General features: G+C 42.3%; 4 protein-coding genes across 9 annotated transcripts in view; all 4 read left to right on the top strand.

Moving 5' to 3' along the window:
• The window catches only part of frmpd3 (FERM and PDZ domain containing 3), a 96,902-nt gene extending 84,075 nt beyond the window's left edge, over nt 1-12,827 (top strand). For 2 of the 3 annotated variants that reach the window (XM_037077066.1, XM_037077067.1), the window contains 9 exons: nt 1,555-1,686; nt 2,345-2,464; nt 2,737-2,873; nt 3,430-3,556; nt 3,973-4,062; nt 4,289-4,468; nt 4,725-4,860; nt 5,543-6,421; nt 7,060-12,827. In XM_037077066.1, the coding sequence (XP_036932961.1) occupies nt 1,555-1,686; nt 2,345-2,464; nt 2,737-2,873; nt 3,430-3,556; nt 3,973-4,062; nt 4,289-4,468; nt 4,725-4,860; nt 5,543-6,421; nt 7,060-9,869 (4,611 nt within the window). In that variant the 3' untranslated portion in view covers nt 9,870-12,827. The remainder of the gene's footprint in view (nt 1-1,554; nt 1,687-2,344; nt 2,465-2,736; nt 2,874-3,429; nt 3,557-3,972; nt 4,063-4,288; nt 4,469-4,724; nt 4,861-5,542; nt 6,422-7,059) is intronic. The other variant, XM_037077069.1, reaches the window with a different exon arrangement.
• A 911-nt stretch (nt 12,828-13,738) lies between these two features.
• Nucleotides 13,739-17,872, top strand: prps1b (phosphoribosyl pyrophosphate synthetase 1B). Of its 3 annotated transcripts, XM_037077076.1 has the most exons (8): nt 13,739-13,892; nt 13,980-14,163; nt 14,596-14,785; nt 15,360-15,458; nt 15,723-15,847; nt 16,045-16,218; nt 16,425-16,584; nt 16,739-17,872. In XM_037077076.1, the coding sequence occupies exons 2-8, from the start codon at nt 14,042-14,044 to the stop codon at nt 16,829-16,831; spliced, it is 963 nt and encodes a 320-aa protein (XP_036932971.1). In that variant the 5' UTR covers nt 13,739-13,892; nt 13,980-14,041; the 3' UTR covers nt 16,832-17,872. The 3 variants fall into 3 exon arrangements, with proteins under 3 accessions (XP_036932971.1, XP_036932970.1, XP_036932972.1); XM_037077075.1 differs by having other exon boundaries at nt 13,830-14,163; XM_037077077.1 differs by having other exon boundaries at nt 13,832-14,163; nt 14,596-14,779.
• A 740-nt stretch (nt 17,873-18,612) lies between these two features.
• Nucleotides 18,613-21,388, top strand: LOC119007411 (solute carrier family 25 member 53-like). 2 transcript variants are annotated; one of them, XM_037077078.1, is made up of 2 exons: nt 18,613-18,866; nt 19,044-21,388. In XM_037077078.1, the coding sequence occupies exon 2, from the start codon at nt 19,063-19,065 to the stop codon at nt 19,933-19,935; it is 873 nt and encodes a 290-aa protein (XP_036932973.1). In that variant the 5' UTR covers nt 18,613-18,866; nt 19,044-19,062; the 3' UTR covers nt 19,936-21,388. The 2 variants fall into 2 exon arrangements, with proteins under 2 accessions (XP_036932973.1, XP_036932974.1); XM_037077079.1 differs by having other exon boundaries at nt 19,001-21,388.
• A 322-nt stretch (nt 21,389-21,710) lies between these two features.
• tmsb1 (thymosin beta 1) lies at nt 21,711-24,777 on the top strand. Its single transcript, XM_037077080.1, has 3 exons — nt 21,711-21,865; nt 23,488-23,599; nt 24,365-24,777. The coding sequence occupies exons 2-3, from the start codon at nt 23,500-23,502 to the stop codon at nt 24,406-24,408; spliced, it is 144 nt and encodes a 47-aa protein (XP_036932975.1). The 5' UTR covers nt 21,711-21,865; nt 23,488-23,499; the 3' UTR covers nt 24,409-24,777.
• Nucleotides 24,778-26,104: the final 1,327 nt, after the last annotated feature.

Below are 26,104 nucleotides of genomic sequence, written 5' to 3'. Positions count from 1 at the left end.
GTGACCGGGAACGTGACTCAAAATGAAAGAGAGCATTGATCTGTGTCTGCAGGAAGTTAATTTAAGCTATTTTTCATTTCTGTATGCGGCTTCACGCGCTGCCAACAACAACAAATTAATTACTATAGGTTTAACATTAAGCCTATTGTTAAAAATACACAAAATATGAGAATGTCATTGTTAATGTTTGGTGCCTCTCCATGAGATATTGAATTTCCATGGTTTTTCAATTGTATAAACTAATTTTGGTGCTTCGTGGGGTAGGCTCTGTACAACCCAGGCACACTATTTCATCTGATATCCTCAAGGTGTGCCACAGATAAATATATTACCTAAACCTTAAATTGCTCAAATCAAGTCTAGTAAGTAAGTGTTTTAAGGAAATAAATACAAAAAGAACTGCTTTCTTTTTCTGTCTTCGCCCTATCAGGTTTTGAAGTTTTAAAATCTCAGTAATGTGATTAAAGCCATAAAGCAACAAATGAATTCAGTCAGACAGAGGTCATTTCTGTCTCCATGTCAGCCTCTAAGATGAGTCTGACATCTCCGAGCAGACTCATTAAACGAACTCTATTAGATTTCACAAATCTCTCCGCTGCTCGTGGAGGGAGAGGGAGGGAGAAAGAAGGAGGAACACAGCAGCACTTTAAAGGAGAGTAGGAGGAAGCTCACCCTGTCTGCCTAATTAAATGGAATTTCAGCATAATAAGAAGGCCTGGATCAATAAAACAATACCACAGATTAATTCAGTGACACACAAAGATGCCCACTTGTGTGCCCATTAGACTGTCAACTAAAGAAGCCCTGCTGCAGTATTTTAGGCTGCAGTCTATAGCTTCCTGTGGGTTCTTTAGTTGATCGTTTAGCTTCCCCAGGAGTCATTTAATGCAAACCGCACAGGTCAATCCTGTTAAAACTGCTTACCCATGTTTTTTTCAGAGACAGCTGCAGCTAAGGTTACATCAACGAGTGTCGATACTATTGTTTACAGACAGCAAATAATTAGTGTTCATACTTCACAGCTCTAATGAGCCTCTATACTGTGACTTACAAAACCTTATCACTGCAATAGAATCCCTTTTAATCTTTCATGCCTTTAATATATAAATAAGGGGGTAAAGGAATACTGAAGCCTTATCCTCAGGCAAAGCTCAGGGTAAAAAACGCGAATTTTCCTCCTGACAGTGTTCTCTCGACACTTTCGAAACAGGGTATGAGAAGAGCTCTACATCAATCATAGATACTGATCTGCACAAGAGCAGAAGTTTGCCCTGCACACTCCGATATGCAAACGTTATTTTCTTAAATAGGATGAAGTCACTGCGCAGAATAAATAGTGTCAGTGGAAGCTCTCCATAGCGCAAAATGACAAATGTAAAATAAAAAGGTCGTAAACAGATCTAAAGGATATCAATTTGACAAACTACCCTCTACAAACACAGAGTGAATTCAGAGGGAAAATAGCCCCCATACATCATACATTGTTGAGATAGAAGGTATTCTTACTGTGGAAATGTAATTCTCTGTAATCTGTTTCCATCTCTCTTCTTCCAGGATGTGATCTCCTCCCTGCAGGACCGCCTCTCACTGCGCTACATTGAGCACTTTGCATTGGTGCTGGAGGCAGGTGGTCTGGACCAGAATCAGAGGTTGCATCTGCTGCAAGACAACCAACCACTGACACATGTAAGAAACACGGGAGGATGAATGAGTTTAACACGTGTGAAAAACTGTTTCAACTCATGGATCACGTGTTCACAGGAAAAGCAGTATGAAAGCAACCTAAGACTTTTATGAATATAAAATATGACAAAGTACTGTTTAGTTTCAGTTGAGTTTGGTTAGGACAAATGTTCCAGGGATGGGGAATTTGTGTGGTGTGCATGGCTCTGTTCTCTCTAAGATAAACCGGCAGCCATACTGTCAGGAAAACTGGACAGCAAGCCGGAAACTCTCATTTCATGGGCATGCAATCAATACTCATAAAAGTTAAAATTAAAATAATTTCCACAAGAAGTCAGATGAGTCCGATTGCTGACACTTAGATTTTGGATGCAAATCACAGTCTTTGTAGTATCATCATTTTCAGCACTGTCATTATTCATATTCATATTTTGAGATGTTGGTTGACAGTTTGCGGCGCTACATTTCTTTGCATTTCATCAGTTGGATGAAACTAAGTCTGTACCCACTCTCCATAAAATTGTGAACATACACAGCACTGCAAGTGCCTCCAGAATGCACTGACTGCCATGTTCACATACAGAAACTGTGAAACAGTGATACTAGTAATTTATGCCGAAGATGTAGCTGGCTACAGTTGATACTGTTGTGTTCCCTTCAGGTGGTCCATAGAACGTATTTCCAAGGGATGAAGTGTCTGTTCCGCATCTGCTTCTTCCCCAAGGACCCTGCGGACCTGTTGAGAAGGGACCCTGCCGCATTTGAGTACCTCTATATTCAGGTAAAGTGCTGGATTACAAGAATGTCATTCAATCTCATGACACTGTTGGAGAGCTACCTCTTCAAAGAACAGGGGGTGCCAAGAGGAGGGAAAATGATTAAAAGATCCTTTAGGTATTTAATTTATTTACTGTTTCTATTAGATTATGTTTATCTTTGTCTCCTCTGACTGATGTTAGAGTTAGAAAGGTTGTATGAATCAGAGTCTGTTATAAACACAGTGGCCTTGTTGTATGCTCTGTCAGACTGACTGCATTTATCATGTCCTAACAGAGTCGAAATGACGTCATTAAGGAGCGCTTTGGCATGGACTGGAAATCTGACATCACGTTACGACTGGCTGCTCTCCATATCTACATCACTGTGTCCTCCGCACGGCCGAATCAGAAGATCTCTCTGAAGCATGTTGAGTAAGTGCGCAAACTGAATTAGCTTTCAAATGAATTAATGAGAAATTACAGACAAAAAAAAAATGATGTATTGCATTTTTACCTCATTAACAATTCCATGTACCATACCAGTAAGTCCCACGGTGAAGTTTGTTCATTCAATAATGTCTAAATGATTAATAATTAATCCCAACTGTATTAAAAACTCAAATTACTCAAGGATCATTTTCCCTGGGTCGTTGTGAGACAGGGAAATCCATTGCTTTGTGAAATTACATCTCTCCCTCAATTTGCTCATTTGTTCTTCAAAATCTCAACCTAACAAGTAATGAGTTTCTGCCATCATGACCACAGAAGCAGAACAGACCTACTGTGCTTGTAATAGGGTGGCCATGTCAAGCCAGGAGTCATAAAGGATGTAGGCTCACCTTGTCTTCCGTTGGGACAAAAAAAAAAAAAAACTGTTTTGTCCTCTCAGTTGGGACACATATCCTGGACTCTGATTAAGTACTCCACTGTTGTTTTTTTCCCCTTGTGTGTATATTTCTGCCATCTTTCCCTTTGTTCTCGGTCACAGAAAAGAGTGGGGACTAGAGCCTTTCCTTCCCCTCACTCTGCTCCCAACAGTCAAGGAGAAGAATGTGTGCAAGAGCCTGTCTCAGCTGCTGAAGACCTACCAGCATCCACCACCATCAGGCAACAAGGTTTCTCCCCATAAAACATTTAATTGTTAACTGTCGCCATTTCCATGATTGAAATATCAGCAGTTCATTATGTTTGATTTTACTGCATTTGGTTATATTGCTATTACAACACACTGCTATGCATTGCATAGAGAGCCCTTGCCAAAGTGCAGTACCCTTGATTACTATTGACATTAAAATCAGATTTTGCTCCGTTTAAAAGAAGATTTTAATTCAGTGTATTTGTTGGTTATGTCTGCTTGATAACTAGTCTTTTATCTTAGGACAAGCCCTTCATCTCTATAGATGTAACTGTTGCATAAGACTCTAAAATCAATGTTGGTGGCTCAATAGTGCCCCCCAGAGGACATAGGAAGGGCTTGAGGAGGATAGCGCTGTTAAAGATGAGCCTTTCTTGTTTATGATTCTGCCTACAGGTCCCTCCTCTTCAAGGAAAGCTGCAGTACATGCGTGTACTCAACGACCTCCCACCTTTTGGCGGAATACTGTTCCACACTGTTGGACTGGTAATCTCTTTTTTTTAAGTAAAGGAATATCTCTTCTACTTCATTCCATTTCCTTTCCTGTCTTTAAAGCTGGGCATGTACCTACACAGGTTGCTTACACTTTTGAATGCACTGATTTAACATTTTACAGACATTGACATAACTGTGGTTTTTCAGAGGTATAATGTGATGGTCCAATGAATTAAGTGAAGAGAAATAGTTGTAAACCTCCTGTGTTCTCCTGCAGGATGAGAAACAATCAGCCACGACACTACTGGTGGGTCCTCGACATGGCATTAGTCATGTGATTGACCTGAAAAATAATCTCACCACCGTTCTGGCTGAGTTCAGTAGGGTTGCCAAGATCCAGCTCTACAGAGAGAGCCAAGGAGTGGCTCGTGTGGAGGTGTCAATCCACGAGGCAAAGGTAATTACAACACAGTCTCTATAGATATACACTAAAGTCACATCGGATAATGATGAGACAGTCCGTTTTGCAGCAGGGAATTGCTGTTTCTAGAACTGCAGTTTCCATTTCCAACTTTATAAATGATAAAAGTATGATTACAAAACCCTTCAAAAGTTTCATTACATTTTATCAGCTCATTACAAAATGAGCAGGCAATGCTCATTGCCTGCCCCCTAAATAGTCTCCTAATTCCCCTCCCTCCCACCCTCTGCAGCCCCTGGTCCTACTCATGGAGTGGCCTGATGCTAGTAACTTTGCATGCCTCATCTCTGGCTACTACAAGCTGTTTGTAGACCCTAAACGGACCATCTACTTCCGGACCCCTGGTCAGTCTCAGCTGACCAAGGCAGGTATGTTAGAGGTCTTCTTTACTTGTAGAGGTTAATTTTGAATGCATTAGACAATATACAGTACAGCAAATGTAAAATGACATTGTTTACTTAAAAGCTTAAGCAGAAACATTCATATCACACTCTGAAAGTTATAAGTGATTGTGTCTCTCTGTCAGCATCATACACACTGCATGACAGGCAATATTTGGAAATCATTATATGTTACGTGTACATGGACATTGATTTGCTTCTTCATTGGCTGAAATCATTACCCTAGAAACCAGGTTATCCTGGAACTACCATCCCATGGCGCCCTCTGCTGTCCTTCCTCTCATCTCAAACTTGACTCATTGGAATAAGATCCTCTATTCTCCTTAAAATAAGTCTGGAATTTTACAGTGAAATATACGTTTTGCTGTAATCATAAACATTTACTGTTCAAACATGAACAGATCCTCTGCCATCTGCTGCCCCAACCTCTAGTCCACATAAAAGAAAGGACCATCATATCATCACATTCCACCAGAGTCTAACCCTCCTACCTCAAACAAATCTCAACTTCCAACATCCATCTCTGAAATTACAAATAATCTCCATGTGACCACCAGCTGTCGTCTCTGCTTTCCCATCAGGATCTTCTCTATCCCAACTAGTTCTTAACACCTCAAACTCTCCACTGCTCTGACAATTCTATCCCCAGATTACAGAAGTTCCCACCATGCTCACCCACGTTCTGGGGCAACCAGCTTGCCAAGTGGAGGGCGACGAGCGGACGAGAGGGAAAGCTCACACAGAGACTCAGGGTCTGCAAGGGCCCTTGTTCCAGCAGAGTCTCAGCATCTAGGCCTGTGTCATGTCCACCTTCGAGAGCAACAATTCCAAGAACTCCAAACACGTGCCGAAACTGAACTTGACATCAATGAGAACTTTATTTCCCAGGAGCCGCCCGGGCGGCCTCGCACAAAGTCAGATCCCACCCAGCAGAGTACAGAGGAAATAGCTGGGGTTTTAGATTGCCCAGAAGTGGAGAATGCAGGATTCAGAATCCGAGCCCAAACAATGAATCAATCTCAGAAAAACTCACGATACTTCTGTGACTCCTGCAAAGCCAGGCACAGGGCAGAGGGTCTTACAGCAGTGAACAGTAGTGGGAGCTCTGGGAAACACTGCTCCAGTGCTTGTGCCTCCCGAGATGGAGGCGCTGTTGACCTCATAGCCCTACCACCACCAGGGAATGAGGAGGAGGACGAGACAGATGGTGGAGGAGAGAAACTGCAACCACCACCACCTGCTATTGCTGCCCCGCCACCTGGCTTCAGGGATAACAGTTCAGATGAGGATGACACAAAGAGGGGGAGGAAGGCTCGAACCAGTGCCAGCACAGGGGTGGCCTCTGGGAAGTTTGCCCAAGCCAAGGAAGATGTGCCTGTGACACTGATCGATAATGTTTCCACGAGAACAGTCCGAGATCATGCCCAGGAGCTTGATGATGCCTTGGTGTCCACCTTACAGGCACTAGAGGCTTTGGCAGCCTCTGAGGACTACCCCCATCACCCTCAACAGCCAACACAGACTGCAGGTCAACAGCCTCAGTCATGCCACAGCCCACATCTCACACACAGAATTAACAATAACACTGATCCAATAAAATATTATTTTCCTATCGATCAATATCACACAGTACATTTGCAGTGTATCGTGTGTCTTATTGCAATCTCCTCGTGAAATTGCAAAAAAAATCCTGCTATTTCCTAATTTGATGGTAGAAATGTACGCACATATAATTGCTTCAAAAACAAAGTATGATTAACATAGAAGATTAAAAATACAGGCTACCTATGATGCTGAAGCTAAAATTAAAATGAGGCTGATAACATTATGGACTGTGGTTTTGCTTAAACTAACAACAATAATAGCTTATTATTATACAATGCAGTGTTTCTTAAAATCATTTGTGGATGAGGCATGCGCACTGGTGCATAATTTGCAGTCTGGCAAGGTGTTGTAAATCTGATCCTGAAGAACACATTTTGGGCACAAAAAATTAGTTATTCTAAAATTAATCCATTTGTTTTGTGATCAGGATGAATCCACTCAGTTGCAAATGTCTGGTTTGATAGCCGCTGTAAGACAAAATATAAAATGTTGCTATTTCTATCTTGTTAATATTTGCTGTTACTTGATTATCATAACAGTGTGCTGTGTTCTCCTCTTCAGGGCTGATTGTCTTAGCTGCCATTACACCTGAGTCATCATTGGACTCAGGCCATGAGACCAACTCCTCTGAATTGACAGATGTATCTGAGATGGTGTCGGCTATGAAGCAGAACCAGAATCAGGCCTACCTGCTGGCTCACCATATCAACAAGGAGCGTATCCTCTGCCGCCGTGACTTTCCGCTGGCTATCCCTGGTTGCACAGCAAAGACCATAGGAACTGGGGCCTTCTCTGTGGGTCAGATTCGTGCTGGCTGTCCACCCAAGCAAGTAATCCTCAGCAAGACTGTTCCCTTTAAAGTCAGTCCCAGTCAAGAGTCTGCTGTGCTGAGTGTTGTGACAGAGCAGGGGGGTAATCAAGACACTATTCAGACTGAACAGAAAGCAGAAACGAAAGCAAGCTCTGAGTCCACCAAAGCAAACACCTCTGATACCCCTTCTAAAACACCCGAAGAACTTAAAGTATCTGATGCTTCACAGACAGCTCAAGTCAGTAAAGATCAGAAGTTATCAAACTCTTCTGGGGAGACATTGAGCCAAAATCTCTCTGACGGCGTAAAGGGAAAGACAACAGCACCTCTTAAAGACCCTAGCAACAAAGCCTTACCTATCCTCCTGCCTGTGGACAGAACTGCCTCTGCCAAGATTTCTCCCACTAATATGTGCCAAGATGCCAAGACTGCCTCTAGTGAGACCATGAAGCCTTCAAGCTCTTCAGAACTTCTACAACTTGATGACCTTTTCTGCACATGCCCAGTACAACAGGAGCCTGGGTCTCAACTAAGACTTAAAGACCCACAGGTTCAGAAGGTAGTGGTGTTTCAATCCTCCTCCCCCACTGATGACGAACGTCTTCGAGCCAAAGGCCTCCAACTGGCTAACAGCAAAGAAAATGCAGTGAGAGTAGGGGCAGATCCTAGTTTGGCAAAGCCCAGTCCTCAAATACAAACCAAGTACTCCCCTCGTTTGCCTGTAAAAGCAGAAAGAAAAGACACAACTGAAAGCAAGGCTGAGGGTGTCCAGGGAAAAACGCTTCTTGTGTCACAGAAAGGCCCCATGAAATCCTTACCTATTTTAGATGATCCAACAACACCTAGCCTCTCAGTAGATAAGGTCTCCACTCTCCCAGCCAGAGACTCAAAGAAGCAAGGCATTGGTAAAGGGAAGTCCCAGCGCACTGTCCCTTTTTTGAGCTTTAGAAACCTTCTTTCAGCTACGTTCCCAGCAAGAATGCGAAGAGAAACGGATGAGCGAAGAGCTCAGTTGCAGAAAGTCCGTCAGTATGAGCTAGAGTTCTTAGAGGAGCTGCTGAAACCCAAGTCGTCCCAGGGAGAATTTTTGCCCCAGGGATCCTCACCTGTGCCCTCTGGCACTCCATGTGCCTGCCAGCTTCGCACCAGCCCTGTCCTAAAGGCACCAGGTATTTCAAGGGAGCAGCGACGCAGCTGTGACTGTAAGCGAATGTGCAGAGGCATGCGACTACCTGACACACCAGTTGGCACCACAACAGAGACCCAACACAGAGGCAGAGAGAGACCTATCTCAAAGACCCCCCCTTCAGTCTCCAAAGCCCCTCACACTCAAGGTGCTACAAGGAGACCTCAGACCTTAGAGATCAAGACCACACGAATACGCTCTACCAGTCTTGAGTCAAGAGAGCCAAGGGGAGAGCATGGTTCCTGCTTACCCACATGTACTTCTCAAACAGATTGCATGGGAGGTCCACAATATAAGAAGCTCCAGAGGCGCTACAGCATTGGAGAGCTGGATAACAGCACTAGCACACCTGTCTATGCTGAAGTAAAGCCCAAAGCCAAGAGTCTGGAGAAGGAGATGGAGAGAGTGCGGGCCACAGGGCTGAGGCTCCCTACCCCGATTGAGCCAATCCATACTCAGTCTCACCAGGCAGAGGGAAAGGGGAAAAAGGGTGTGTTTTTCATTCAGGGAGAAGAGCTTCTGCGAGAAAGTAAAGACGAGACTGGGGAGGTGCTGCTGACCCTTCCCAGTGAAGACAGTGATGACAAAGATAAATGCTGCTCATTCTGTTTCTGCTACAGGAAGTGTGAGGCCGCAGATGAAAGCAGTGAAAAGGATGAGCTTTCATACTCTATACCCCTCCAGGTTCTTCCAGGCATGGAGCTTGATTCACGTACCTTTCCTGTAGTAAGCAAAACACTCCAGGTTCTTAATGCAGAGGACTGCAGTGGGGAGGAAGAGGAGGAGGAAGAAGAGGAGCCACAGACACAGGAGATTGACCTGAGAGCCTGTAGTACACTGGAGGGGAGCCTGGCAAGGGTACAAGCCCTACAGGGGAAAAGTTTCAGCTTGCCTGATGGTTTCCTAAATGCCCAGTTAGATGCTAATGAGTTGCTAGCTATCCTGCGTCAGTGCGCTAACAGCCCGCAAGCTGAGGGTGAGGCTCGTCTTCAACCATCACAGATTTCAGAATACAAACAGGAGCTGGCGGTACGCTTCAAAGAATTCAGAGCATCTTGTCGGCGTGTGGCAAGTGTTGAAAAAAGTCCAACACGTATGCTTGCTGTGGTCACTGCCAGCTTTCAAGTGTTGTGTGAACTAACTCAGACTTTCATCAAATTGGTCAGAGGGGTTCGATCAGAATCCCAAAGGCTGCAGCTGTTGAGAAAAGTTGAGGAAGTAGCAATCAACTACACTTTGCTTCTGCGGGCAGCAGAAGAATCAATGGGACACTCAAGCAGCTTGCCAACAAAGACAGTGAGCCCTCAAGTTTCCTCCAACACCAATAACATGAGCTCGCTCACTCGACCCATTAAAACTCTGCCTGCCCAGTAAAAATAAATCTGGCAGGGATGTAATCAAAACAGTCCAGAATGTGGGTGACTACTCTATCCAAATTCATTATTTGTTTATTGTTTACATTTTTTACAAGTCATGCAATGAATCATCTTCAGTAAAAATTGCAATGCAGCTGTTCCATCCATTGTTTACAGGCCCTGAGGTAGCCTCGTGGATCTTGTTTTGAAATATAAAGATACACCAAACTAATGCACAATGGAATAAGAACCCTATAACAGACTGGGTGATACAGGGCTAATCACCTCATATCAATATTCACAATATACATAAGTTATTATAGTATAATATTTTATATGTAATGTACATTTGAGTTGTGTCTACTTAGCAAATAATATAAAGTTTTGTGAATAAAAAGTGAAGAATATATTTGAAATGTATTGAGTTAAGAGAACTATAAAGATTATAATACATCATCAGAAATAAATGTATGCTCTGGACAAAAATATTTCAGAGATCTCGTCAAGTAGCGACTTTGTTAATTGCGTAGTCCAAAGCGTTGGTTGGTTAGATGGTGATGTGTGTGTTTGTTGAATTTTCTAACTATTGTAAAGCAAAATGGAGATCTCTCTTGGCTATGTTGACTGTGTCTGGGGTACTGAAACAAGAGTGAAAATGTACGTGACAGTGTTGGAAAACGAATACCGCTGAAAGACGACATTTTAAATCATACTGATTGACGGAGGCCCGTTCTCTCACTATAACAGAGCAGGCAAGAAAAATACCTGCTCAGGGCAGACAATGTAGCAGAGACTCAAGTCATCATCTTAACCACTACACAGAACTGAGTGTCTTTACCTCACTCAGCTGTAGAGAAGGAATACCCACACTGTACTTAATAACGCACAGAGTGTATTTTACACCATCACTGATCCATGGCTCACTTGCATCTCACCTGTCGTGAATAATAGTTTTAAATACAGCCATCCACTTGCAAGTGAGTAAGCTTAAAACTAGAATTTTGCACAACCTCTGAAATTAGCTCTGAAGTTGAAATGTATCTTTTAATGTTTGATTAAGTGTTTTTTATTCACTCTGCTGCTGAAACGCTCACTTGAGTCTACACCACCAATTTTACATGATTCATCTCCTCAAAGCTAAAGCTTACCCGTTTCAAAGGATCCTTTGTTTTTAATTCAGGTTTTCAGATACAGTATAAACAAATTTGCTTTCTATGTGCTGTTATACATTGTGCAATCTAGCAAATATATAAGAAACACACAAAGTAGTTTTCTATGTATTTTAATAAAACTAACACATCTGTTTCCTGTCTGAAATCTCCTTTGTGTCTCATCCTCTTGTTATTCTTGGAAATTAATCACAGAGGCTTGATAGTTGTGCTGGCCTAACATGTATACCGGACATACTGTTAAAAGAAAGTGCTGTGAAACTACCTTTAAAATGACTGGGCTGCCACACTTAAAGAAAATATATGTTTTAGTGCTTTTTCTTGCGTAACTTGTATTTGTCCATTTTTTGGAATACAACATGGTACTCAAATGTTACTCAAAGGTTTGTGAAATATTGTATATGACAACATCCAACCTGACTCAAGATGTTTAATTATTTGGTGGTAATAAACTAATTTTAGGATACTGAAAGCCATACAGTGTACAAACTGGCAAATGTTCCACATTTGACATACATAATTAATCAATGGGGGGATGTAACAAGTACTATATATGTCTCAGTAATGCTGTAAATTTTAGCATTTTTTAACTTTATTCATATTTTGAGCTTTATTTTTAGTTATTATTATGTCTTTTTGGGACAATGTGACTGTTCATCAATTTAGCAATATAGCCAACTTTACACTGGAAGTTTCACTGAAAGGCGAGAGTATCAGTGTTATTGCACCTATTTTCTTGATTTCAGGACAAATTATAGTGTTTACAAGCACTCTCTTTTAACGGTCTGTTCTTTGCTGTTGATGTGGCATTTTCCATAACCATATGCAGTGTTTTCTCTTTCACTGTACTGCATGTTTTGCCTAACGTACTAGAATTTCAGGGGCAGAAACTTTGATCATTGAAGGTGATGATACTGTTTGTACAGACCATTTTCCAATTCTCAAGTGGAAAACCAGGCAAAATGAAAGGCCACGGTGGCAATATGTTAATGTTTTGCAAATTATATACAGTATGGAAACGTATTATTCTACGCTGTAAATGTAAATAGTAAGATCAAATATTTGAGAGAATAAGAAACACTTTTAAAACATTACTTGTAACATTAAGATTTATCCAAACGCTTCACTATTTTGTAAAAAGGGAAAAGATGAAACATGTCTGTAAGGTAATTATTTATAGTAGTGTAACATAGAGACTAATAGCAAAACATATATTTTATGAGTATATGACGAGTATAAAGCATGGGACATGTTTATTTTTATAAACCAAAAATGTCAATGTTCTCTCATCAGCACTTGAACATTTTAACATTATGATGAACATTTTCTGTGGTTGTCATTGTTCAGTTGCTTTGTTAAACTGTGTGGATATGTCTGTGTTTCATTCACACAATGAGCCCTCCATGGCTTAATCCATTGTTTTTTTTTATGTGCACCTGTTCATTCCTGTCTTTATTTACTGTCAATGATCTTGTCGTCACTGTGGTCTTCTGTCTGTGTACAAAGTTAACTCATGTTTTAAGAGCAATAAAGTATATTATATAAACTCTTTCAGCGAATTTGGAAATGACATTGCATGCAGTAAACTTGCCGTAGGGACAGGGTGTCGATTAGTATGCCTTTAAACAAACAGCGTCATATGGAATTATCTGGAAACATCTCTCTTGCTGCTTACGTCTGTGTTTGCTTAATTAATTTGCCTCTGTTGACTCAGCAGTGCAAGCCTCACTGACTAGACACAACACCAGCCATTGACAGTAAAATGTCTTTGTGTTGTTGACATTTGAGATAGATCGACTTAAGATTTTCTGTTTTTTGTTTGGTAGCTAAGCATCTGAAGAGCAGATAAAATCTAAGCTAACTACCAGCCAGGGTAGCCTCTTTGCCAAAAAAAAAAAATGATAAGGTTATGCTGGAAAGAAGAAAGATGATCGTGTAAAAATACAACCGTCAGTGGTTGTTAGAGATTTGTAGCACTCCTAGTTTTTTTGTCATAGATATTATCTGGCTGTGTCCACAAAATACACTTTCACATGACACAAAGGAAAGGAAAAGCACAGGTGTAAGGAATTCAGTTTATCATGGCTGAATTCAGTTATGTTGTTTCAGTATCAGAGGGAGCCTTCAGTAATGTTACTGACACCTGTGTTTTCCCTACTATAACAGGTCAAACTGTCTGCTGTGAAAAAGGCATACACTTACCTATTTGACTGACTGCATTTTGGTGGTGCATTTGGGGACCTCTGCCCAAAGGAAAGATTTAGCTTTAAAGACAACACAAGGGAAATGTGTTACCTGTGGATACCGTATGGACAGGAATTAATGTCAGATATTCAACACCATTAATCTCACATTAAGTTAAAATGGACAGTGTCAAGACCATATGCACTGCAGTGCCTTCATTTGCCATAAAAGGTGATTAATATCCCGGAAGCCCACATTTCCAAAGGATAGATAATCACTATTGGGGGTTAAGAGAAGGCAGGGCTAGCAACACCTTGTAGTGTACACTTTGTGTTAGCATTAGCTGTTTATAAACGTTATGTTAAAGCCTTTATCCATGTGTTCATGTACCAATTCATAAATTATCTTGTCCATTTGGGGAAATGACAATGTAAAACCCCAGGACAAGAGCTCGGTGCATCTGTTAAACGGTGCCTTAATTCACTTTGAGTTTGTTACGCTCACTGTTTTAAGTAAAAGCTCAGTGATGACGAGTATACATTGATATACCACCTAGCTTGCTTGACGTGGCCCTGCTCTTGGCTCCCCCTGGCCGGAATGACGTAATCGCGGCGGAACGTCAGTGAAAGCGTGCGCGCCGCCCCGAGAGGAAGAGCGGCACGCGTCGTGTGGGACATAATGGTGGATAGGTAGGGAACACACTTTAGCTCGCCAAGCGTAGCTCATCAACTGTTGATTCATTTCCAGTTGTTGTCTCGGACTCCTCGCCCCCTCAGACTCGACAGCAGCTTGCTGCCGCTGCCCCCTTCAACTGAAAGACGCCCTGGATCGCAACAAAATGCCGAACATCAAAATATTCAGCGGTAGCTCACATCCGGACCTGTCGCAGAAAATAGCTGACCGCCTGGGGCTCGAGCTGGGGAAGGTTGTTACCAAGAAATTCAGCAACCAAGAAACATGGTGAGTTGTTTTTAGCTGACGTGGTTACCTTAAAAGTCGTGTTTTGTCACACGTTACCCTGCACGCAAATGTTGTAGCCTAGCGACATGTATTTAATTAGAAACGTGGTGTCACGATGGAACTGCCGCGCGGGGTTTTTAGGAACTTGTAGTCCGCGCATGGCTGAAGATGCTAACTGTGAAGCCTGCCTGGTAATTCCCTGAGCAACAAAGCAACATTGCGTCAGCACATCGAAGTGATTATGTTATATATCTCATACGTTATTGAGAGATGTTCGCCTGCTGCTCTCTCCCCCCGGCCTTAATGTGACCCTTCACACGTTGACACGAGCCATTGTTTACCCTCTCTCATCTATCTCCTCCAGCCTCCATGGTATGTTAACTCAGAGGTACTAAGTGGTGTTTGTCTTGTCACCTCTCTCCACCCTGGCAGCGTGGAGATAGGGGAGAGCGTGCGCGGGGAGGACGTCTACATCGTGCAGAGTGGCTGTGGCGAGATCAATGACAATTTGATGGAGCTGCTGATCATGATCAACGCCTGCAAGATCGCCTCCGCCTCCAGGGTCACGGCTGTCATCCCCTGCTTCCCCTACGCCCGGCAAGACAAGAAGGACAAGGTGGGGGTGAGGGATATCTGTCTAATTACTTCTGTCATGCCATTTGCCATCCCAGCATCATGACAAGAAGCCTGCAGCCATGTCCATCAACAACCACCCGACTAAGCATTTTTTTTTACTTCCCTCCTCTGTTTGTTTTCCTGTCCCCGGCACTGTAAGCTTTGCTGAGTCAGCCGCAAGTTACATCCCTTTACATTTTGAGTAGCTGTTTGCCCATTATTTACTTTCATTTCAACATTTTGATCATATTGCATGAGTGGAATGTTTTTGCATGTTGAAATACCTGATTTAAACTTATCAATTCAAGTGATTCAACATTGGATAGTTTGTTACATATAGTAAGTTTGGTATTTTTCTTATATTAAATGAATACAGTGAATATACATTAAATATTAAAAGGGTCAATTGTCAAACTGAAAATGTGTTTATATTACCGTTATAGAGTCTAAAAGATTGTGATATTTGACTGGTATTAACTGAGAGCATAGCCATTTAGTCAAATAAGTGTTATTTTTAGAAACAAGCCATGCTTGCCAGTTCACTTATTCCATGTGACTGAAGAGATCTATTTTCACTGCAGAGCCGTGCTCCTATCTCTGCCAAGCTGGTGGCCAACATGCTGTCGGTGTCAGGTGCAGACCATATTATCACTATGGACCTGCATGCATCACAGATACAGGTGAGCAGCTCAAAAGCAGACATAAACAGAAGTCTAAATTCACCATCCTGCCACTAATCTCTCCCTTCAGTTATATTTCTGCTCCACTCTCTAAATCCATCAGTGCCTGATTTTGGAGAAGCTTCATGAGAAACCTTGCTGTCATACATTTGTATAGATGTCAGAAGGACAAAATATACTAGCCTTCCAATAAAAAGTCTTTCCAGTTGGTGGTATATGTTTAACTCCTGTGCCCCAGCTCAAATTATTATTTTCTTTTTCCAGGGATTCTTTGATATCCCCGTTGATAACTTGTATGCAGAACCAGCGGTGCTAAAATGGATAAAAGAGAACATTCCCGAATGGAAGAACTGCACTATCGTCTCACCCGACGCAGGAGGAGCCAAGAGGTATGCTAGTACAGCTTGCCGTAGGTGTTCTACCCTTGAGCTTACCTTCATCAAATCTCACCCAGAATTTACTTTAGATTAAAAAAATTTTTCCTTTGCTTATCTCTGATGAGACTCTATTTTGGCGGGTGCATGTACAAGTTTATCCACTACGGCATACGCACCGGCTCTGACTTGTTTACACTTTCCCTCCACAGGGTCACCTCAATAGCAGACAGGTTGAATGTGGACTTTGCTCTCATCCACAAGGAGAGGAAAAAGGCAAATGAGGTGGACCGCATGGTTCTAGTCGGAGATGTGACCGACCGGGTTGCCATTCTAGTTGATGACATGGCTGACACATGTGGCACAATCTGCCATGCTGCTGACAAGTAAGCCCCTTTTATCCACCTTTTTGTGGTAATTAAGATTTGAACTGTCCAGCCTAAGAAAAGATTGGCTACTGTGGTTACAATGATCAAATCTGTCAAACTAATTTAGATGGAGGTCAACACTGAATTCCATTTAAAAGCCAGGATCTATGTAGTCATATTTTTATGTAATTTTGTAATTATACTGTTTTTCTCCCTTTTTTTAGACTAATTTCTGCTGGTGCCACCAAGGTGTACGCCATATTGACCCATGGCATCTTCTCTGGCCCAGCCATCTCACGTATCAACAATGCCTGCTTTGAAGCTGTTGTGGTCACCAATACAATCCCTCAGGAGGAGAAGATGAAGCATTGTCCCAAAATACAGGTCAGGATTCATCTTCCACCTCAGTTATACGTAAGGTTGCAACAGGTTTTTCAGTGTAAAAACACATCCCAGTCATGATATTTCTGACAGTAAACAAATCCTCCTGTCTGGTTAGATTCACAACATCCTTCCCCCTCTGTCTCTCTTCCTCCAGGTTATTGACATCTCCATGATCCTCGCAGAGGCCATCCGTAGAACTCACAACGGCGAGTCTGTGTCGTACCTGTTCAGCCATGTCCCATTGTAACGAATAGTGTCTGCTACATCCACTGTGTGCTGTTACACCAAATAAGAGAAGAGGGAATTCCCCCAACCCAAACACCATTAGCAAAATTATCTTGCTAACTAACCATTAAACAAGAGAATGAACTGTCATGTCTGTTACTAATGTCCCCTCCCTCTTGAGCAGTGTCCCCTTCATGTGCTGGGCACCAAAGCAATCACAAGCTACCAAGTTAGGCCAGCGTATTTATTGTACTTGGGTAAATAGGTGTTTATCCACTGTGAACGTTGTCCCTCCCTTTCCCAACATATAGTTACAGAGTTTCTTTTGACTAGTTAAGCTTTCCAGGGGTCATTTCTATCCGTCAACAACTCCTAGAAGGTATCGCTGGTCAGGACAAGTTTAAAGCTGTTACATTGTTTTTGTTACAATGGATGAGTGAAGTTTTTTTTTTGTGTGTGTGTTCCTCTTGTATCACTCTATTTGACAGATTATAATTAATGAAGTGAATGTGTATTGAACTAGTTTACAGTGCCACTGAAGCTCCACTCAACCAAGAGTGCCTCAACAGTCTGAAATGTCGAATAGTCTATTAAAGTCAGTAAAGTCTCTTATCTAATCTAAATTACCTTCTCCTCTAGTCTTCACCATCCCCTTCCTCCTGCTTAGCTGTTTTTAATTTTTCACTGAATGAAGCTCTGTTACGTGTCTTACCAGGTTGTAGAAGATGTTTCAGCACGTTTCTTTCAACTCTTGAGGTGCCCTCATTGAGTGGGGTTTGCCCAGTGTCCGGGGGTTACCCTTCAAGGTTCCGCATTTTGTTTGAAGGTCTTTCTATAGAGAAGGGTTTTTAGTTTGGGGTCTCTGCAGGCTGGAGCTTCCGCCAGAAATGTTCACCTGCTATTTTATTTCATTTTCATTTTTGTCTTTTCGTATGTCTGGAGGAAGGATTTGTCATTTATGTGCGTACTCCAAACCGTTGTGTTTTACATTTTCAGATAGGTGAATGCGGCAGTTATCAGAGGATGCATTCTTAATAAAAATAAATATCCTCAAAATCTTAAACCTTGCACCTGCTGTTATTTCTGGCATTAATAATACACCACACATAGGCTGGTCTGTCTGTCTCTCTTCCCCTCTGGGATTAATGAAGTTATCATAGCAGCAGGTACATTCAAGTACAAATTCAAAGAAAAAACAGGCTTAGAAGCAACACACAACCATTATCAGATTAAGGTTTTTTATCATTATTACTTATTGAACAGGACCAAAGCATAATGCATTGTTGCCCTAGATATAGCCACAAGCTAGAGGGAGAGGCTTCCAATGAGATGATGTCATTCATATGTATTTCTGCATTAAGGGTGTATTTTATCTGTATTTTACACTTCACTGTTAGATAATTTGCTCTGTATTATAGGAGCTCACTACAGCATTTTTGCCAGTAAATCAAAGTTTCAGTAGTTCTACCAGAATTTCAGCCCTGGCTCTGAAATAGCTTTTAGACAATAAGACTGAATAACGATTAAGTAAGTAATATATTAAAAATCCAGATATGTGCATGTGAGTAGACTCGTGACCTGTATTTAAATGTGCAAATAAAAAATCCTGCTTTACAGTCCGATGATAGGGATAGTGCCATACTCGTACTGTAAAATGACAGGTAGGCCTGTTGTTTGTCATCGAACACACCCTTCGTCCAAAGAAGAGACTTCTTGATGACTGATGAGCAAAATAACCAATCACAGAGCACATGACGTCGACCGTCTTGACCAATAGTTATTCTGGAAGAGGCGGGACGACAATTTACACCGGCAGATTAACCCACGGTACGTCTGTGATCTTGATGCTAGAATATCACGGCGGACAAGGTCTGACAGTTTGTTTGTTTTGTGTTGGGATAGAAAACGTGTTGTCGTCGTTACTCGACCATTAAACAGTAATTAACCCTCAAATGGACTCACGCGCTGACTTCAAAATCCAAGAGTGAGCGGAGGAAAATCAAAGTGATAAACCACGCTGTGCATTTTCTTTTTTCTGCCTGGCGACAGCTCACTTGGTAAGTAAATAGCAACTCTTATTTGTCTTCGATTGTGTCTGTTTACAGGCAATAATTCAATTCATTCATTTTTGAAGTGTAATATATTTCACTGTAGGTTTATCCCGTGTCATTTTAGTTTCATCTCGTTTCAGTTTCAGTATGGCCGTCCTGACAGTGAAATGACTTGTGATTCAGTTTCTAAATCAGCTCGAGGATGACTGGAAGCCCTGACCATAAACAAGATGAAGAGGGCCACAGGGACCCCTTGGCTCGTTTCCACAGCTACCTGCACGGAGGGACCTCCAGCCTGCTCTCCACCTTCGTCGTCTTCCCCGTCTACAAAACTGTCTTCCGTCAACAGATCCACAACACCCCGGTTCTCCAGGCGGTGGGACAGCTCTACAGAGAGGGTCTTGTGAAGCTCTACAGGGGCGTGGCCCCACCACTGGTGATGAGGACCCTGAATGGCACGCTGCTCTTCGGCCTCCAGGACACCCTCCTCCACCAGCTCTCCCTGTCATCCCAGAACGTCACCCCTACCTCTGCCCTGCCGGCTATGGCTGGCTTTGGTGCAGGTTTAGTTGAGGCTGTGGTGTTCACCCCCTTCGAGCGTGTCCAGAATGTGTTGCAAAATGGCCAAAACGACCGTCACCTCCCCACGCGGAAGAGTGTTCTGGTCAGGCTGAATGCACAAGGGCTGGCCTTGGGGTACTACAGAGCCTTCCTGCCCATCACGGCCCGCAACGCTGTGGGCAGTGCCCTCTACTTCGGCCTGAAGGGGCCCATGAACGCTGTGGTGGCAGGGCAGGGGCTCTCTCCAATGGTCTCCTCCTTCATCTCGGGGACGCTGACCTCCATGGCAATCAGCCTGGCTCTCTACCCAGTGTCTGTGCTGGTGGCAAACATGCAGGCACAGGTGGGAGGGGATGTGAAGGGGGTCACAGCCTGCTGGAGGATGCTGTGGACGTCTCGGCAGAGGAGTGTGACTCTGCTGTACCGAGGAGGCTCTCTGGTTATTTTGAGATCGTGCATCACGTGGGGAATCACCACAGCTATCTATGACAGGCAGCAGAAACTCTCAGTGTGAAGAGATGCTGTTAAAGCTTTATTATTTACATTATTCCATAAAAATGTTAATGCCACCAATTTATTTAGCAAAGATTTTTTCCTATTTTTCTTGTTATTTTGTATTCCTCACCGTTAACTCTCAGTGAACAGCTGTGGTTCTGTTTCAACACACATTCATCACCACTTAGTGCAGTTGCCATAACCGAAAGGCCTTACTCACAGCAGACACATTGTAATAATGGGAAAAGCAAAGGTGTTACTAATTACGGTAGCTCTGGTTTAGCCTTATTATGGGGATAAAGAAAAACACGATCCATCTGCTGGTTCAAATCCATCAAACACTGCCAATTTTGTGTGTGAAGGTACAGGTGAAAGGGACAACTTCAGGGACATAAACCAAGTATTTATTATGTACAAAGACTCGTTTGTGTGTTACAAATATAAACAAGGTGCTAGGGAATCAACGGTGCCTTGAATTTTATCATCTTAAAGGGGAACTTCACCAATTTTACTCCTCAAATTCAGTTTACTCATCAAGGGAAGTCTACTCATCCTGTGAAACAGTCGTAGGATGTCGTCTGTGGCATAAAAGGGAGCTTTCCTTTTATTCAAGTATTCTTGGCCATCGTTTGCCTTTTTATTAACGTGGTATAAAAAAAGCTATTACAGAAGATGGTGGAGGAAGAACTGCGGAATGACTTGAATCAGGGAACTTGAAACTCTTGAGTTTGTCTCTGATTGGATTTGTTTGCTGCCGGGCTCCGTACATGGGGCACACACTCCACAAACCACCCCCGGGGTGCTCTATAAGTTTAAACATAAAGACTATATGGATAATTGGAGTATGGATTTTGTAACAGATGGTTCTTTAGAGGACCTAACAATAACGGTTTCATCCATGTTCTTTTGGGCTGGATCCAAGTGAGGGGACTTAATAAGGTCAGGATATCTTGATTTTCATCATCTGTCTCTTAGGAGACTTCATGTCAGTGCAGTAGTGAATCATTGGAGCACAGAGCAGGTTGATGCATGTTCAAGGGACATTGCCAGTGTGTTTGGGTTTTTTTATGTCTGATTTGAACATTACATTATGCATATCTGGTATGGATCAGCTGAGAGAGGACATGGAGGTTTTTTTGCATGTTCTCAGCATGTTTATAGACATGCAGATTACGGAAACTAAATTGTCAGCCTACATAGCATAGTAGTGCACAGTAAACCCTGCCTCTCAGGGTGTGTGGGACAGGACCAGAGTTAACCAATAGATTAAATAAATAGCCTCGTTATTCACAATGTAGCCCATGGAATGACTGTATCTGACTGTGAAAGAAAATATCAACTGCCTGTCTGTAACCTCAACATATACCTGTGAGATAAACACATAATAACAGTATGATGGTTAAATTGCAAAAAAAAAAAAAAAACACTGTTTCCCCCTCAAAGTGCATTAATAAATGAATCTTATAAGTCGAGCATGTGAGTGCTGTCCATCGCTTTCTTTGCTGATCTCCTTTTCCCCATGATGGATTTAAGAGCCGAACCATGTCACGCCACGACATCTCCACTGGGCGGCGCTGTGTGAGACGTAACAACATGAAATCATCCACATGGTGATGATATAAAGGGATCTGTCCAGGCACGGTTGCCGCACATTCCTCCACACAGGAACAGGGAGGGGGGGCGATCGTTATTGCGACACTGCACGGCAAGAGCGGGCAGCTGTGGCCAGGAGGCAGCCTGTAGGATTTCGAGGGGCGGGGCCGTGCATCCAGCGCCTCCAATTGAAAGTCCCCCCCTGAGCAACGGGAGCCAATGAGAGCCGGAGCGTCCGTGTCCATGTTGGCGTGCAGAAGGGCGTGTTGGGGCTATTTAAACCGCTGGCTTTGCCCAGATTACACAGACGCATCTTCACCTGCAGAGGACTTTCACACTAAACGCCGACGCACCAGGTAACATGATCCTCCAAACGTCTCTTTTTATTTACTCGTGCACTCAAGAGAAGAAAAAAAAGGCAATTTCAATTAATGATGCGCAGACATAATAAATATTGAGGAGTTATCTCTATTTAGGCTAACACAGGCGTATAGGTGTTATGCAACATTTCTTCTGCGGGCGGTCCAGCCACTCCAACATCACTGTTTAACTTAAGGGGTGTGTGGAGATGCCCGGCAGCGCTGCATTCCCCCTGCGCGCTAACTGTTTCTCTGTTCGCGTGACTTCATGAGGGAGACCTGTCGTAAACAAAGCCTGTGACGATACGTTCACCTGTCACGTCCTCGCTCTGATGTTGAACGTGTTTGTCACCGTGCCGCCCTTACTTAAAAAAAAAAACAAAAAAAAACGCATACTGTCTGATGTGTAGGTGTGGTCCAGGTTTCTGCCCTCCAACACTGTAGTGCAGCGTGTCAAAAACAGTCAGTTATGGTTCAAAGTTGTCCATTCAAATCTTTACATAGAACAGATCAGATAAGAACAGCTTCACTGTCCAGCCTTAAAAAAAAAAAAGGAAAATTGTCTCTCTCGAACACAAACATGTCCACAACACTGAGAAGCAAAAGTAAGTAATGCAACCAAAAAAAGGAAAAGTGCAAACAATTTACCAAAGTTAAAATTATTCATGATGCAGAATGGGTTATTTCACAATAAGTATAATATGTGTGTGTGTGTGTGTGTGTGTGTGTGTGTGTGTGTATATATATATATATATATATATATATATATATATATATATATATATATATATATATATATATATATATATATATATATATATATATATATATATATATATATATATATATATATGTGTATATATAAATTATATATTGTTTTCTAAGTATTGTTGCCTGAATGTTTCCATCACTTTAATGTTGAAACTTGTGAAAGTGGTTGAACTTCTTTATATATTTGTATTCGCTGTCTGCTGGGTAGCTTGTAGCTGATTACACTATGCATCGTTAAAGTAAAACTGCAAACTTGAGTTGTCAAATACATGTAGAGGAAGAAGTACAAAGTAGGAGAAAATGGAAATACTTGAGTAAAGTACGAGCACCTCTTTATTTAAAAGTGGGTTAAGTTAATTGCATAAGTAAATGTACCTGGAAAACAAAACGTTATGTCCTCATCACTGAAACCCTTCATTTTCCTGCTGCATTTCACATTTCCCTAACCTCCTTAATAATTACACATAAATGCAAAGCAGTGTGCAAGTGCAGCATGTTTAACTCTAATAACAGTACAGTGTAACGTGAGTCCACAAGCGTCGTTTGTTCACTGTGAGCAGGTGGGTTGTAACACAGGTGCATGTTGATTCTTGCAGCTGCCTTGCATAACTCTGGAGTTCAGCTTCGAACTGTCTTCCTTAACTTAGGTGGGGCTTGATTCTTCTACCTGCATGGGCACGTCCTGGAGACAGCATCTTGACTGACGGAACAGATAATGGGATCATGTGTTTCGTGCCCTCACATGCATTGTTTTGACATTTTTTCCCAGGCTCTGTTTATAGTCAAAATCTGTGTTTCAATTCGAGTCACACATTTCTGCTCTCCACTTCTCTGCTCTTCTCCGTCAGCAAAATTCCAAAATGGGTGACAAACCGGACCTGAAGGAGGTGGAAAATTATGACAGGAAAAAGCTCAAGAAAACCATAACGCAAGAGAAGAACACACAACCAACCCAAGAGAGTAAGTATTTAAGAGAAAAGCTTGGGAGATCTCAACACCAACAACAACAACGAGTAATCTGATCCGTTATTGCACCAGGTACCTCAGCTCCTTGCTCTGCATAGTTGAACTCCTCCCAGCCTGTCATTATGCAAGACAACTGCAAACACTGTAGTACTGATTGACTGCAAGTTCACACCCAACTCCTCCTCATTCTCCTTAAACCTGTTCAGAGGAGACAGTTAACCCTGCCCCCATCTGTTTGTCATGATGCCCTAAAGACCCTTTGCTTTTTACCTTTACTTACTATGTTTTCCTACAGTGAAAAGAAGACTGTGTGTTCAACGTCCATTTAGCACAATGTCCAGTTTGTACCTGAATTCCAAGCATTAAAATTGGCAATATGCAACTTTCATATGAAGAAATAACAGTTACAGTTGAATTCATCAGCAGTGGCTCGAAAATACAATCAATCCACTGCACTTTGCCACTTCAGCCTGTCTAAGCCTGGTGTGACCTGTAGCATGCAGAGGCCAATATGCAACACATACTGTTCCACTATGCTGTGGCATCTACCATCATCTTATTCAGAGAACTGAATGATGTTTGTGCTAAATTGTATTTATTTATTGAAATCATATCTTCATTCACTTCACATGTTAATCTTTACTCCCTTGCCTCAACACATTGGACATTTAATTTTGTGCTGCACATTACTTGCTGAAATCATAGTTTCATAGAAACAACTCACCTCTGTTTCCATCTGTCTCTCTTGTGATCCCGCAGTAATTGAGCAAGAGAAGAAAGCCATGCAAGAGGAAGGTCAATGAAAACGCACCTGCCGTGATTCCTCTCCCTCAGTCCTGCCCTGTCACCTGCTCTCCCTCCCATTAAAAATCCAGTCCACCACCTCCGCCTCTGCCTCTGTTTTCTGCACTGCCGTGTTTGATAGGAAATGCTGATGCTATGGAGAAAGATCTGTCCGCAATCCCCAGATAATTCACGCAACGGATGTAACATAACAATTTCACCGGGTGTAGGTCTTTGAAAACCATAAATAATTGCATTCATCGGAATCCATGCTGCATTGTCAATACCACCATAAGTATGCCTGTAAATGGTGCCATTCAAGACATGTCGGAAAAATAACACATGAGATGATATTTTTGCTTTAATAAAGATGGATGTGTCAAAAACGATTTTGGTTTTTTTTTCTTGCTAAACCATCTCATTGATTCAAGTGAAATTTGAACAGATTTTATTGGGTCAAGATTGTCTTCTAATGTAATGGTCAAAAGTAATTGTCAGTCATGAAAAACATGACAAACTTTTTTTCCATTTTCCCTCCAATCTCCCCTTCAATCTTGAGGTAGAATACAGATATTGAGGCCACAGGGATCAAGATAGACTTCATCGTCATTGTCTTTATATACACTACTTGGTATACTGTGGAACAAAATGTGCTGCTTGAGTGACCATTTTTGTGTTCACTATCATAAGACATTTTTTTGTTTGTCAAAACTAGTGCCAAAATATCTATAGTAACCGACCATCTCACTCTTCTGTGACTTTTAATGTACGGCTGAGTAGAAGAAAGGTCTCAAAATCAAAGCCTGCCATAATGCTCAAGTTTCACTTTTTTAGTAATAAAACTGTGATCTCCGTTTTGGAAGCCTGCATGTTTAGTTTTCCTGAGCTACATACACCTGGCAGCTAAAACCACTGACAGTGGAAGTGAATAACAGTTAACATCTTGTTATAATCAAATGTTTTTTTTTCTGGAGAAACTTTGGGCACTGGGGTTCACATGGATGTTACTTAACATGCACCACACACCCAAACGCCATTGCAGATCAAATACCCGACCCTCATGGCACCCGGACTCCCTGATGGGTGTGGCCCCCCCAGCAGGGCTATGCTCCCTGCCTCATTAGAAGAACTACTCAGGAATGGCCCAGGGAACACGACAAAAAGCTCAAAGTGTCGACCTGGTCTCCAAGCTCCCTGAGCCCAATCCAACTGAGCATTTGTGAGTCTTCCCTGAACAAGTCCGATCTGTGGGGGCCCGATTGTGGATTGAGGGAGCCACCGTGCCATCGGGGGTTGTTTATGCATCGAGTGGCATCCACGTGAATGCCAGGACCCAAGGTTTCCCAGCAGAATGTTGCATTGTAAGGAGATGACCGATGTTATTCCCAAAACTTGTCAGCGGTTTTAATTTTCTGGTCGATCGGTGTACATGGGCCATGAGATTAGAATGGTTGAGTGAATCCTCCACACCCAGTGAAAACTTCCCCCACCTTCAGTTACAACAGGTCCAAGCCTGCTGAAGAAAAGGGAGTGGATTAGCTGCAGGTGTTGCACATACCACATTGCCAACATAAAACATGGCCTATGGTATATAAAGTTTTTATGTACTTTCCATATGCAGGGTTGTCACATTTATGATGTGAATCTTGCGTCTTTGCAGTATGAATGTGCATCCTGGAACCACGCCGAGGAAATAGAAATGTACGACACAGATGA

Source organism: Acanthopagrus latus, chromosome 18, assembly GCF_904848185.1.
Source record: "Acanthopagrus latus isolate v.2019 chromosome 18, fAcaLat1.1, whole genome shotgun sequence".
Classification (NCBI taxonomy): Eukaryota; Metazoa; Chordata; class Actinopteri; order Spariformes; family Sparidae; genus Acanthopagrus; species Acanthopagrus latus.
The sequence above is the reverse complement of the archived record's forward strand: the minus strand, read 5'-3'. Positions and strand labels throughout refer to the sequence as shown.